At 43.0% G+C, this 15,373-nt stretch overlaps 1 protein-coding gene across 2 annotated transcripts in view; it reads right to left on the bottom strand.

Moving 5' to 3' along the window:
* Positions 1 to 2,015: 2,015 nt before the first annotated feature.
* Positions 2,016 to 15,373, bottom strand: part of akt1 (v-akt murine thymoma viral oncogene homolog 1) — a 40,006-nt gene continuing 26,648 nt past the window's right edge. For both annotated transcript variants that reach the window (XM_080480335.1, XM_080480336.1), the window contains exons 8-14: positions 15,049 to 15,117; positions 14,684 to 14,809; positions 13,571 to 13,699; positions 9,442 to 9,656; positions 6,163 to 6,250; positions 5,824 to 5,926; positions 2,016 to 4,024 (exon numbers count right to left, since the gene is read on the bottom strand). In XM_080480335.1, the coding sequence (XP_080336461.1) occupies positions 3,945 to 4,024; positions 5,824 to 5,926; positions 6,163 to 6,250; positions 9,442 to 9,656; positions 13,571 to 13,699; positions 14,684 to 14,809; positions 15,049 to 15,117 (810 nt within the window). In that variant the 3' untranslated portion in view covers positions 2,016 to 3,944. The remainder of the gene's footprint in view (positions 4,025 to 5,823; positions 5,927 to 6,162; positions 6,251 to 9,441; positions 9,657 to 13,570; positions 13,700 to 14,683; positions 14,810 to 15,048; positions 15,118 to 15,373) is intronic.

The raw sequence follows: 15,373 nt of genomic DNA on the forward strand, positions 1-15,373 counted from the left end.
CTCTATTAGGGATAATATAATTTTGCTGTATTCACTTTGATTATCTGCTTCTAAGGAGTAATAATGCTTATATTCATATATTTACACTTTAATGATTCCAGCTCCTTCCAGCTCCCCTTTTCTCTTTGGAAGCAGATTGGCTTCTGGTACAAAGAAGAAATGAAGTTTGGCTTGCAGGCAGTGTGTGAATGACACACTCCTCACACAACACGGCAGTGCGTCCCCCCCTCCCGGGGGATTGGGGGGGGGGGGGCTGGTGGCAGAGCTGCAACCCTCCTGGCTTTGTTTGGTGTGTTTCGGGCCGTGCAGCTGGAGGCAGGTGAGCTCCGGTTGTCAGGTGAGCGCCACACTGGGCCAAACCTGGGTCTCACTGTGTGATGCTGTGTATTGCAGCTGGCCAAAAGACAGACTGCGAGCCCTGGCTGTCAACATCTGCTCCAGAGACTGTACCATCTGCCGGGGGCCCCGGGGGGAGCCTCTCTCCCCAGCCCAGACCAGCTGCAGAGCCCCAGACGTGGACCTGAGCAGCCTCGCAGAGGCATCGAACACGGGCCAAGACACAGTTGGAGCCACTGAGCGCTGGAACATTTGTCTCACACACTTAGTATTTGTGGTGTGTGATCACAGCCGAAACAAACAAAACTCACACTTTCATTGATTTCTTTTCACTAGTTATTGGAAGACAAGCCATCGGGTGTAGTAATTCCACTTGTAATGTTACAATACGTAATAGTTTAATTGAATGTATTTCAACATAACAGTTTAAAGGGACCTGCAGCAATTGTCTGCAGCAAGTTAACCAGTAAATCGCTCACATTCTTTACTTCAGTAAACGCCATTGTGTGGTAAGAGTACAAGCATTAATTCTATTTCTTCACTTGATTGGAGTAAGTATTTAACATGCTGTAGCGTACTTTCATGTAATTTTTGAGAGGAAATCATTGTATTTAATTTTTCAGGTTTTTTAAGTTTTCAGTTATTTATTATGATAAAAGCAAATCATTTAAAAAAAAAAAAAAGTGTGTTCCAAGAATCTTTATTCCCTAAAGATGAGAGGGTAGAGGTAATTAGTTCAACTTTTTCTGGAAAGTCCTGAAAATGTCTGAAAAGGTTCCTTGAAAACATAATTCTAATTATTTCAACAACTGTTTCCTCTCTTACATCAAGTCATCAGCATACACAAAAGGGGTGTCAAACATGAGGCTCGTGGGCCAGAACCAGCCCGATGGAGGCTCCAATCTGACCCAATAAACCACCAAGCAATTAGTATACATTTCAAAGAAAACATTGATTTTTTTTTTTTAAACTAATTTTTTAAGAGTAGTGGACTAACACAACACCGAGACCTGAGCTGAGATATTGGCATGAAAATGACCTCATTGCTAAACATCATGCATGGTTGATTTTGTAAAAACGTGCATAATGAAACAGCTATAGAAGAAGGTTTTTGGGCCATTTCACTGTCCGTTTTACCAGAACGTTTTGTTAGAATTGGCTTTATATCGAGATTGTAGTCATTTTATGTAGTAATTGAACGGTTGTGTATAAATATCAATATTTTCCTCACGTATACACTGCGCCACTACGGAGAAAACTTTCAAAGTTTGGTCAATGTTAGGCTTTCTGCCTCGAATCCTCTAATTCTAAATCATTTTAAGCCCCAAGCTGCGCTTGTTGGGTTTTCTCCCTGATAACTGCAATCTGTCGAACAGAGAACAAGCCATGATTGACCTGTTTGTTACACCAAACTAAGACGCTTAATTACACTGTTTAAAATGTCAATTTGTCTATATAATTAGAATCTATTATAATATCGTATGCCATTTTCAACACTAAATTATGCCTGTAACCAATTTAATCACCTAGAGCCTCTCAATTGCAGCACATTCTGTCAGCAAATATGTATGCGCTTATATATTTTCTTTTTACGTTTTGTTTCTTTCGACTGAATACCATTTTAATCTGCTTGTCGTTGAATTGCAGGCGTGAAATGACAAACTACAGCATCTCTTGTTAAGACCTTTTATTTCATCAATTTGAAAGAAAAAACATCAAGACAGTGTACAAAGTTTATATTATTTGTTTACTAAAGCTGGTGTCCTCAGTCTCGGGAATACGGGGAAGGCAGGTACAAAAAAAAAAAAAAAAAAAAATGTTGAAATAAAAAATAAGTATAAAAGGAATTTCCCTATTATTTTCAGAATGTGACAGCGAAGGGTGAGTGTGCATAGGAAGAAGTAACAAACAGATTTCAAACACTGAGCAAAGGTTTGCAAACGATTGAAGAGAAACAATACCATACAAAAAAAAAACATTACATTCAAAAACGTATGATGCATTTTTTTTTTTTTTTTGTGGTTTTTTTTTTGAAAAGAAGAAACAAAAAGATCACCTCACTTTAAAGTCTGAAGTGCTTTTGGAAACTCTAAGCACACTTTAACTCTCCAAGAGTTTCTTCTCAGCTGTCTTTAGAAGGGAAGAAATCACTCAAACAAACAAACCTTTATTTTGTATCCACAACATCTGAATTTATATTAGAAAATTAAAGTAATTTAGTCTTTACCAACCATAAAGTACAAATCCAAATACAATCATTTTGGGCCAGCAAAGTGCATATCATTGGCACAGTAAAACTCATTCTCATTGATGCTGGTCTCATAAATAACTCAGAAGCTCGTGAATGGACACCAATCCTCTAAAGTAGCAAAAGAAAAAAAAAAAAAGAAGAAATCAAAGATGACTCAGTGTGCTTTTCCCCCTTGAAGCCCAGTTTGTTTGCAAAGTATTCCTAAAGAAGCATATCTTGTTAAAGTGACCTCATTGAGGCTGCAGTAAATGCACTGGGTGGAAAAACACCCAATTGTGTACTGTACACAGAGGGAGGGGAAAAAAGCAACAACAAAAAAAAAAAAAAACCCGGAGGAAAGTCTCTGCAGGGTCGCTGCGAGTGACCCCGATCAGAAGAGGAAACCAGGAGGAGTCCGCAGCACAGCATCCAGATAAGAAAAAGGCATCAGGAACTAGAAGCACGCACTTTTAAGGGAGAAGCTGTTGATGGTCCCCGACAGGAAAATCGTCGGTCTTAACAATGACTTTGTTGGGCAAAACGGCTACGAGAGGAATTCACCGCAGGCCGGCCGTTATGATTAATCAGGCTGCGGTCTTCGCATGTCTGCCGTTCCTCACGTCACACTGTATTGCACAAATGATTTCTCAGACCCATCGTGGTGCGGCGTGACCACACAGGAGGCCGGCCGGCGCCAGTTTCCCATCCTGGCGTCCAGAAGAATCAGCCATGGGTTACAACACGTACGTATGCAGGAAGATTGATTTTATTGGGAAAGGATACATTCACTTATAGCGCCAAAAAATGTCTGAATGGACTCGGGGGAGGGGGGGAAAGACAAACTGATTTATCACCCACTCATACAACACACTCTCTGCTCACATGGTGTTTTTGGTCCTCAGCATGCCTACTCTCTATTTGAAATGTTTCTTTTTGTTTTTGTGTATGTAATAAACAACCCCTCTCACGGTTAACAGATTTATAGCGATGGCCTAACGATTCTGTGCATCCATGACTACATTTCCTCATTCGTTATGGCGTATGGATGCCTGCTCGGTATACAACATAAGGACCAGGAAATGCTGGGTAGTGTTATCTCCGTGGTCGCTCCCCTAAGGCCACACAGAAACAACCACGGCCATCTTTGTTTTGTATTTCCTCCTTCCTGTGGAGGGAAAAGAAAAAGAAAAGACGGGACAACGTGCAGATTGCGACTGTTGCATCCAGCAGCAGCAGCAGCATCTGCAGACAATGCTGGGAGGACGGGGGCCGCGGCCCCGGTCTTCTGAGAGTGCAGTCGGGTGGGGTGGGGTGGAGGGGGGGTGGGGGTGGGGGTGGTGGGGAGATGGGCGGGACCAGAGGAATGTTTGAGAGTGGATCAGGCCGTCCCGCTGGCAGAGTAGGAGAACTGCGGAAAGTGAGGCCTCCGCTCGCTGTCAAAGGACTCCATACTGTCATCTGGAGATGAAAACAAAAACATGTTGCATTTCAGAGAAGACCATTGCTGGACATGGTGGCAATATGTGTCATCAGGCAGCATTCTGGTCTCGGGGTTGTCAAACATAAGACCCGTGGGCCAAAACAGGCCCGTAAGAGGCTCCAATCAGGCATCGAAGAGTTTTAGACAAAAATGAGACCCGAGCTGTGATATCAGTGAGGAAAACATCCAGAATGGAACTGGGTTCTTTTAGGGACATTTCACTGTATTTTGCACCAGAATGTTTCATTAGAATTGGCTTTATGTCGAAATTAGAGTCTTTTCCAGTAGTAATGATTTGGTTTTGTAAAAATTTCGACATTTTCATCACGTATACCCAGAAAAGTGTTGAAGTATAAATTCATTAGATGTGTTTAACATCCCCGTCTTAAATAATCTTCGATTCAATCGTTTTAACTTTAGTTGAATATTGTTCAAAAAATATTTATCCTTGCAGTAGAAACCGTTGCATGTCTACTTCTACTCATCATAACTCAGACCAGGAATATGCAACGTTTGCGACCAAGCGAGCCATTTTTAACATCGACCAGATAAAACTCTTCTGGACTCTATGAAATGTATGTAATTTTGCCAGGCAAGTAAAAACTGGATTTTATGCAGCATTGATACATTTAAAAAAAAAAAACTAACAAAACTGTATTTCTCCTTACACTGATATCAATTATTCATATATTTTAGTTGCTTGAATAATAAAAATGTCCTTTTTCTCAATGTCACATGTGACAAAGTTAAAAGTCTCTCTGAAAGTCTGTTTGTTGGGCAATAATTTGTCGACGCTACAGGAAGCCACTTAAGTGCTGAGAGCTCCATGTGGCTCCAGAGGTGAGAGATGTGGACCCCTGTTGATGATACCTGGAAGATTTGATCAGAAAACAAATAAATAAAGCCTCGTACAACCATCCACTCACAGACAATGAAACTGAATTTAAGGAAAGCGAAGATATTGATTTAAAATAAAAAAAACAACATGATATTGAGTGTCAAATTAGAAAATTCTAATTTAAAATGTTGTTTCTGGTGGCAGATGACTGGTTCATGGTTCTCACCCTAAAAGAGGAAATGATCCAAACTAGTAAGAATAATAATGAGAATAATAAAGACCATACCTGAGTTTATTTTAAGAACTAAAACCTGAACACTATTAGTTGAAAGTACACTTCGTCTTGTGACATCAAAAAACGTTTATTAAAAAATTACTTTAATGTGATTTTTGTCCATATCCACATTCATATGTGCAGTACCAGACACATTTTTTCTTTTCTTTTAATATCACTGGTTCTCCAGGAGAGGGCAGGCTGCCCTCAAGGGAGCAAACAACTTTGGTTCTTCTTTTCTTTTTTCCATGTATGAGCTTCCCAGAACAAAGTGTATCCTCAGAGGGCACACACTCCGACGTTTAACGTGACCTTTATGATCGTATAAAATCACTCTGTGTAGAACTTCTGTAACGGCATGCGGCTCGTGTTTGAAACGAAACTCAACTGCAACAGAATCTTTTTAGGAATTTTCAATCCTTTTTTAGAGGGCCTGAACTGGAAACTTTGTTGATTATTCTTTTTGTTTTTGTTTTTTTTGCGATGAGTGATTAAGGCCAACTTCTCTCTTGATTAAAGTTACTGTGTAATGTTATCTCGCTGGAGATTGAGAGACATTTATCCAGAGCGGAGAGAACAACAGCGGACAGCCTGAGGATATCGGACAGTTGTGGAATGAGAAGTTCTCTGTGTAGTCGCAGTCGAGTCTGCACATCCGAGGCTACCTTGTCCGGGCGGCGTAATCGTGATGGTCTGCGCCGTGAACTCCTCGTCAAAATATCTCGTGTCTGTCTCGGAGGTGACTTGGGGCTTAAACGGCGGGACCAGCTGTTGGTGAGGAGAGGAGACACAAACATGTCAGGACATCGGAGCCGTCACTCCGTCTGGCAGCAGCCGACCGCTCTGATGACAATCTAGAACGCTGGCGGGAGGCGCTTCGAGCCATGACGCTTCGTTGATCCCCGAAGGGACGAGGGCTATCTGACATCGGTGCCCTTAAGGTCGTGACAATCGTAAAGAGAGAACAATGGAAACAAAAGGGCGGAACATTTTTAGAAACTCACCTTCTTCTCATAAACATCTTGCCATTCGATTCCAGCAAAGAACTTGTGCTGCATGATTTCCTTGGCATCATCAGGCCCGCCGCCTAACCTGGAGACACGCGGACACTGGATTATTACCACAATTTCTTAGGTTTCATCACGACATATGAGTCCAAACTATTCTTTATTTGCATGTAACAGCTGTGAAACACCAGAACAATTGTACGTATACCTCAAATCAGCCACAACATTTCTACCATCTGACCAATATTGTGTCGGTCTCATAAAACAGCCAGCATGGACTCCACTGGACCTGAAGGCGTGCTGAGGCGTCTTTCATCAAGACCTAAGCAGCAGAGGCAACGTGGGGACTCTATGGAAGCATCATTGAGCATCATGTGACTCGTCTACCTCTTTTCTGCTCTTGGACCTCTTTTGACTGATAATGAACTTAACAAAGCAACGTTGAGGGCAAAAGAGGAAGAAGCTTTAAGGGCAATATATAAAAATACAATGAAATTTCATTTGACAGCTTCTCTCATTCACTTGCTGCAGAATACTGTATATCCTGTCACGAGCAGATGTCACCATTACCAGAGTGATTTGTTTCACCTCTCAGCGGTCATTGTGTTTTGGCTGATCAATGTAAATGTGGTATGAGGATAACTTCAAGAGAAGACATTAGGTATAAGTGTCTGGGATAAGAGAAGGAAAATAACAAATCTTTAATGCATAAATAGAGGCATAAGACGCCTCAACGAAATGGATTCATTTTTATAAAAGGGTCAATCATCACTTTGTTAAACTAATAACAGTAAAAACAAAAACTGAACCAAACACAGAATGTTTGTTTTTTAATCTTGTGATTCAGGTTGAGTAAAACAACCTCAGTCAGACTCTTGGCACAGGCTGTTCCACTATGGGGGGTAAAACAACATGATCTGTTTAACTAAGGGTGTTGGCTCTTCTACCAGAGATGTTCAGTATCATCAAAAGCTAATTTTGTTCTTAAACTGACCAAAGCAATTAGCTACTTGATATGGAAAAGCAACGAGTTCTAACCATTCATTACAAACACAGTGTGCTCTAATGTTGCAGAAAGTCAAATATTTATGGGGTATTTCTTATCTGCCCCGCTAAGCCTGCAGGTATTGCTAAAATTCAGAGATCAGCGCTGGGGCCTGAGGACTTGTCTGCTCCGAGGTTGTGAAAATGTGTACAATCTCCACGCGTCCGTCAGCGTTCAGCCTCACTGAAATGTTTTGTGGAATCAAAAGATGTGACGAGTCTGTTTTGCTGCTTCTATCCAGACGTTGTTGGTTCATGATTAGAAATGTGTGAAAAGTGCATGTGTCATGTTAAAGTGAAAATCTTGCATTAAAAACATCTTTAAGAATTAAATACTTTACTCGATTTACTCGGTTTATTAAGCACTGTCTGTATTTCATGTCACTTTTTCGGTGGGTTTTAATTGAGACTGTGACTGTATGTGACTGGACACAATTTGCCATTCCCAATCCATCCTCATCAAATGTTAGATTTGTGCAACTCTGCAGCAGTGCTTTACGTTCACACGTTTGAGGCCTTCGTCCTATTTACAAAGCTGTCAAATCTTCAGACCACATTTACACGTACCCGGGCATTTACAAAAACAGTGATATTTTTCTGCGTTAGGGCCTGGCGTCTACACATAAACGCAGCTACGGGTCACCACAAACAATGAATTCTAAAAACTATGGCCACAGAGGAGATTTAGAAAAAAAAATCTGTGTCTCCGTTTCTGAAGATGATCACAATTTGCAATGGAAGGGCCATCGGCGTCATCTGTGTGCCACCTGAGTTTACAGCTTGAAAGCTGTGATGAAAATGGAACCAGTGAAATCTGCTTGTTCTTGGGCTTCATTTGTTTTATATTCTGACGACACATTTAGGAGGAACTCTGCTTGTTTATTGGTACAAACAAACAAACTGTTTGCTAAAAGGACAGGAAATAACTTGTGCCATTCAAGACATTGTGTTTTTTCCAGGATTCTGATTGGCTATCATGGCTTCACGCTTCTTGTCACACTGCCCCCTACAGGTTTGGGATACTCAGTGTAGTTCTGAACCAGGTATATATGAGGTCTGTGTAAATGAAGATATTTTTTGGGAAATGTAGAGGGGGAAATACCCCTTTTTATTAAAAACCCGGGTACGTGTAAACGTGGCCTCAAAGTTTAAGGGCATTTTTTGAACTTACTAATATCAAAAGTTGTAATGAGATATTTTGTCCAGGCAGAATCTGAAAAACAGGCAAAGAAGTGTGCTTATAGGAATTAAGGTCACGTGACCGAGTAGAGAAAAGTCTGTACTCACCATGAGTGAAAGTAACAAACTACAAACACCTTCATTGCTATGATTCAGCAGTAGTTTCAGGTAAGTACTTGGACTCAAGTACGAATTACATCATTTAATCAGCACTACTGTGTAAAGCCACAATTTAACTGTTAAAATGTTTTGATCTACAGGCAACGCGCAAAGGTCACTATCCTTGGCACCTGTTTTAAAAAATATATATATTTTTTTTAATTATTTTGGAGAAGTGCAGAAGATTCAGGACTAGTGTGCCATGACTTTTGTTAACAATTCTGCAAAACGTTCCTGCAAAAATCTGAAAAATTGGCCAGTGGAAGCAGATGGCATTTTGGTGAAAAACATCAAATGGGGAAGATACTAGTCAGCAGCGAGCAGTAGGCACACTAAGAATTTCATCCCAAGTTCACCTCATCTGAAATTTTCAAGTTCTGTTTGTTGGAGTGTATTTTATATAAACCTTGTCTGAGAATTAAGCTTTGGCAGTCGATACTTCATACAGATAAAGTAAATCTAAGGTTTGCTATAGATAACCCAATGGTTAAAAAGTAAGCAACACTTTCTCGCTTTTGTTTCTTTTTAGTTCAGTCATTTTAAAATGCACTTTTATTTGTAAAATTCAACATTAAAGTAGGGGTATAAATGTTCAACATTCCAACTTGCCTCTCGTGAGCTGCAAATGATTTAAAATATGACTCTGATCTCAGACTTCACTCAACTTAACCATTAGCGGAAAAGCTACTGCAAAACTAATCCTAGTCAGCGTTAGGACCTATTTCTCTGCTATTGTTGTACATGTTCTGCTACTGATCACACTCTTGTGCTGTCCAATGTGTTAAATTCATACAAAGTCTGTACTGATGGCTGAATATATGAGCCAAAATGATAAGAAACCTCTTTTGGTAATTACATTTTGGATCTATGGCCAGCTGTAGTTGAGGTTCTCACCTTTGCATGGGGTCTTTCTTCAGCAGACCAGAGAGCAGCGAGCGCCCCTCTGGGCCGAGCGTTCGAGGGAAGCGGATATCTTCCATGAGGATGAGCTCAAACAACTTCTCGTGGTCTTGGTTGTAGAACGGCAGCCTGCCGCACATCATTTCGTACATCACCACGCCGAGGCCCCACCAGTCCACAGCTCGGCCGTAGTCATTGTCTTCTAGCACCTTGGGAACAAATAGAGAAGGTGAATGTTTTTAGTGCAGTGGTTGGGATGCTCTTGGTTTTTCTCTTTTTATTTTTGTGCGTGCGTGTGTGTGTGTGAGTCATCTTCTCGAATCTCAAATTCGCTGACATACAGGACTTTAAAAAACATAGCTGTTACCTTTGGATCCAGCTTTCGGTTCAACCAATAAGGCTGTGTTTGGATATCAAAGCTTGGTGACGACAGCAGCTCAGTAAACTGAACATACAAACCCGAAAGCAACTGGGTTGCCCCCACGCCTTCCCAGCAGCCCGACCCCTCAAAATCACCTGCTTTCCCCCCTGGTCTGGGATTTTGAGGCAGCCCCAGCCAACACTGACTCACATCTCACATTAGGAGCAAGGATAGAGTTTCCTCTGGAGCCCTGCATATTTAATCACCACAGGGCCTTCCGTGCACGCACTTACACACACACACACACGCACGCACGCACGCACGCACGCACGCACGCACGCACGCACGCACGCACGCACGCACGCACGCACGCACGCATCAACAAGCAGCAAAGGTGTAGGTCGCCTAAATAAGCAAATATGTGGCAACAAACAAGAGCAGTCTCCTATGAACCCATCAACACAAACCAAAACAAAATCACAGAAAAAGGTGAAATATTTTATCTGATTCTTTCCATGCGGTGACTTTTCTTGACAGTTCATAATGAGACAAACTCCTGCAGTGTTGTGCTTCGTGAACAGCGCAACCTGTTGCATGACTAATGTGCTGCTGAGCGGAGTTGTTCCAAGGTCTCCGGGGACATGTACTGGATTCTACCTCGCCAGGCGGATGTTGAAGGTGAAATCAAGACAAGGAGAACAGTCTGTTCTGTTAAACCTTCAGCAGCGTGATCCTGGCTGATTCAGACCTCGGAATAGAAACTTAAGTAAAAAGATGAGGGCAGATTAATAGAATTAGATATTGACACAACAGTGCACTGGCCGAAAAGGAAGGGGGATGGATGTGTCCGTAAAAGGAACAAAACCACTGTGTGTGTGAGTGTGTGTGTGTGTGTGAGTGCATGCGTACGCAGTGTGTCCGTGGGCACTCAGCCTGGCGCTGCGGTGAGTGGTGAGCACCGGGGAGGAGGACTGGGAGGGCAGGGGGAGTAACGTGAAGCCGGTGTGGGGCTAGGATTACTGGGCCGTCTCTATTTCCAGCGCTGCTGTCGTGTGATTCACACCGTGCGACAGCTGGGCCCGCAGCTGCCCCATATATGTAGAAGAGCGCCACAGCTGTGAAGCTGCCAGGAGCGCAGGAGCCAAGCTCATCCCTCATATACGTAACCAGGACTGTTTGCCTGCCTGGGCCCCAGCCCCAAACTAATACTGTTACACTGCCCCAAAGGAGCAGGGATAGGGGAGGAGAAAGGGAGGCAACGATAAAAGGCGCACAAACACACACACACACTTGCTGCTGGTGCTTTGCTCTGTAGACTGCACTTTTTCCTGCTCACAAAGTTCTGCAGTGACAGCCATTAATCTTTCAAGCCCGTGAATCCAGATCGGTGTCACCCGCCAGATTAAAGCCGCAAGAGTTTCTCAGTGTTGATGTTCCCTTAAAAGCCAATTCCCCAAGCCAATGATGGTTTTCTACTTGTAACTACTTAATAAAAGTGACTAAGTGAATTTGTCCTGCTCTTTACTCCAGAGACAAACTGGTAAGGCATTTATAGATTGGCTCTGTCCTAACGCTGCTTCTCTTCCCCCCTGCTCTGGGTGGAATATTCCCAGACGTTACAGCATTCCTGTGCAGCACACACAACAAGGTCATTGTTTACTGCAGAACAACCTGTAACACTGCCTGGCTCGCACTCCAGAGAGACTCTCGCCAGCGACCCTGTTGCCATAGCAATGCCCCCTGATGTCTCCCTGCGCTCTGCTGCCGAGGTTGGAGCTGTCACGGGCTGTGCTACTCTGCGGAGGAGCAATGTGAGCCCAGAAGAGCTCAGGATGGACAGGTGGAGGCATTTTCTTTTCTGTAAGTTCATTTTTGTGTAGGTGCTGAAGTAGACCTGATCTGGCCTCACATCTGTCCTTCATGAACCATTGCTGATTAGAGGGAGTTTAGTCCGACTGATTAAAAGCACAGGTATGTGTTCGGTGGGGCAGTGTGGGATCGCGTGCTCACACCAGCTCCGAGTCTGCCCGGGTCAGGTGAGGCATCCCAGGCAGCAGCGGGAGCCGCAGCTCCCCGGGTGCCACACAACAGCTGTGGCCAATGTGGTGGGGTTGTTTTTTTTTTTTTTACCAGGGGCGGAAGCTCACGTTTCCTGAGGTGCTGCCAGCCAATTACTCCTCCTCCACCTCCCCCAACCAGAAAATTCCAAATGGAGGCTAAAAACAACGAAACAACAACTGTGTCAACATGGACACCCTTCTCCGGGAAAACATTTTTACGACAACAGGCACGGAGATAACGCAGAACACCCATGCACTCACACGCAAAACACACACACACACACACACAGAAACGCGCGCACACACACAATGAAATATCGGGTAACACAGCCCACTCCAACACTGTCATACCTGCACGCAATAGGGAGTAGCCACACCCCTCCTCACACAGCAAATATGAGAGCAGGCTGCCCTGCCCTCGGCACACGGCTCACTCATTAACTCAACTTCAGCTGGAGATTAGGAAGGCATTTTGGGACAGCTGCCCTTTCTTCCTCCAAATGCTTCTCATCCTCTGATGTCCGACAACAGATCCACGGGCTGCATTTTTGTTTGGGATCTACAGATGTCACGTGTGGAGGATCAGCATTCCTTATTGGGTTCACAACTTTTTTCCATTTATTTCAATGAAAATAGTCTGTTTGATTTTGCTTATTTTAATGAATACCAGCAAGTGAAACACAGCTCTTGATGCTCAAAGTGCATTGCTTTCAAATGAATATGAATGCAATAAAATACAACCTTGAATAATTAAGTAATGTATCCAGATTGTTCTCTCAGTAGTTTGATGTTTATAAAAAGTAATAAATCATTTACTGAATCATAGGATATGGAGTTTACAGTCACCAGTGCTCAACAAGCAAATGAAAGATTTGACTGTGCATGGTACACTGTGACCTCCACCACCAGTAACACCGGGTGAATCATAATAAATAACTTGTGTAATCACCCTATAACTATAAGTTCTCGCTCAATTACTGTGGAAAAAGTATGAACTCACCCTCATAGTACAGCTTTGATGCTAATGCTTTTTACTCTTCCAGTTAATGAATTTGACAAACTAATTTGATTGAAACTACGCGGTAGCACATACAGTATGTTCACCATTAATTAAAAACTTTAAAAAACAAAACACGAGCCGTGACGTCATTCCATTCATGTCTTCGGCTATTGATGTCAGGAAGCTAAACAGCAAGCCCCGGCCTATTCATCTCGTAAATCCATCCGGCGTCTAGTCTGTCCTCAGTCTAACAAGAAACTTGTCAGATTGAATAGTGAGCACAACGAGGCTGGAGCGCTTTGTAATTACTTACCCAAAAAATAACCAAACAAAAAAAACTGACGAATGTCTGATAGGAACTCAAAAGAAACGGTACTGCAGACAAACTGATTTGCACCTTTAAAGTCTTCTCTGTAAAATTCACTCTTTGAAAGTTGTGCAGCTTTAAACCCCCTCGCTGCCTGGGTTTGACTCACAGGTCATATGTTTGACGCTCCTCAAGTACTATCAAATGGAAACCGTGATGCGTCATTGATCTGAACAGAGCACCGGAGAATGATGTGGTGTGGTTTATAAATACATAATAACCTAATAATTGCATATCTAACGGCCATGGGGCAAAAGTCAGACACACTTTTTTGTGTGGTTATCAGAAGCACTGGAGTCAGTACTTCAAGCGGAGCGAGTCACTGCTGTGTTTACCTCCGGTGCAAGGTACTCCGGCGTCCCGCAGAAAGTCTTCATGGTGGCGCCATCTTTGATTCCCTCCTTGCACAGGCCAAAATCTGTGATCTTTATGTGTCCATCTTTGTCCAGCATGAGGTTTTCCAGCTGAGAAGACAAAAGGAATAAGCATAATTTTGAAAAGACACATGGAGTGATTTACAGCTATGTACATTTTATTTCTATACATAGATAGAGTCAGCTGGATGTGGAAAAAAAGCAAGAATAAAGACACTTTCTTACTCCGGGGTATGTCTTCAGTTCAGAACCATGCACATGTGAACGTGAATGTATTTGGAGAGTACATGTATAGTGAAATAGCCCCCAAGGCCTAAAGGAAATGCATTGTGCAATGTCATGACTTGTGGTTTCATGGCCTTTTAATATCAGCATGTCCTCCCCCCACCCCTCCGCTGTCTCTTTCTCTCACTCAGTTAAAGTCACCTGGCAGCTGTAGCTCACACGTGGCCAGCAGCGCCCGGCCAGAGTCAGCACATCCTCCAATCCTGCTACCCTGGCATTTTCAGGAGAACCCTAGCAGGCTGGGAGCCTGCCTCATAAACCCAAGGGAGAGAAGGGAGGGGGGTGGAGGGAGAGACGAGAGGAGGGGAGTGCTGTGGTGTGCTGACCTGGCTGGTATGGTTTCATCAGCTGGAAGGAGTCTGGCTACAGATGCCCACTGCAACACTGGTAACACCCCTCAAAGCCCTTCGATATCCAAACAAGCCCAAGTAATCACTTTCTCCTCCTCGAAGTGAAAGGGGATTAACAGCCGACATAAAGAAAATGAGCAGATACGCACAAAGTGCACAAATATCTGCTGGTGAGAATCTGTGGCGTGCTAAAGTACATTTCGAAGAGCCCTGCTATTTTTTTTTCTTTTTTCTTCTTTCAGTCGAGCTGCATAAACATAGAGTGAGCTTCCAACCAGCTGCAATGAGGTCTGAAGACTGATCAGGGGGAGGCAGATCAATAAGCCCTGGCCACTGCCACTACAGAGGCAAACCCTATTTATATCCTGCCAGGGGAGGGAGGGAGAGAAGCGTCTGGCTGCAAAGATGGGAGAAAGTGAAGACGAGCTTCCCCACCTACCTTAAGATCTCGATAAACCACATTTCTCTCAGCGTGCAGGTAATCCAGTGCTGACACTATCTCAGCTCCATAGAAACGTGCCCGCTCCTCCGAGAACACCCGATCTCGTGAAAGGTGGAAGAAAAGCTGAGAGAAAAGCAAAGAAATGAGGGGAAACAAGGGGACAAATGAAGAGAGAGCTGGAGAATTTAACAACAATTCAATTCAATTCAACTTTATTTATATAGCACCAAATATAACACAGTCATTTCTAGGTGCTTTTAACAGAGAGAAATACAACAATCAAATCACGGAGTTCAAAAGAACTCTAACTTATTCACTAAAGCCCGACAGGTGCAGGTTAACTGATGGTTAAAATGGTTTACCTCTCCACCGTTTGCATACTCCATGACAAAGCACAGGCGGTCATGTGTCTGGAAGGAGTATTTCAGTCCCTGCAGATGAGATATCAAAGCTCAATGCAGAACTTCTCAGTTCCAGCTAAGTCAAGAGGAAGCTGGTATTTAAAAAAAGATTATAGTGACATGAAATGTTGCAACACACGATGCAGCTTCACACCTTGAGCTACATTTTCAGAGAAATGTTAAAGAAATCTACAGCACAGAGTATTCATTGTATAACTACTATATAGCACCAGTTAGCTCTGGTCACATCACATTATGTGTTCCCTCCACACCTTCCACTCAGACA

Source organism: Lipophrys pholis (assembly GCF_963383615.2).
Source record: "Lipophrys pholis genome assembly, chromosome: 14".
Taxonomy (NCBI): Eukaryota; Metazoa; Chordata; class Actinopteri; order Blenniiformes; family Blenniidae; genus Lipophrys; species Lipophrys pholis.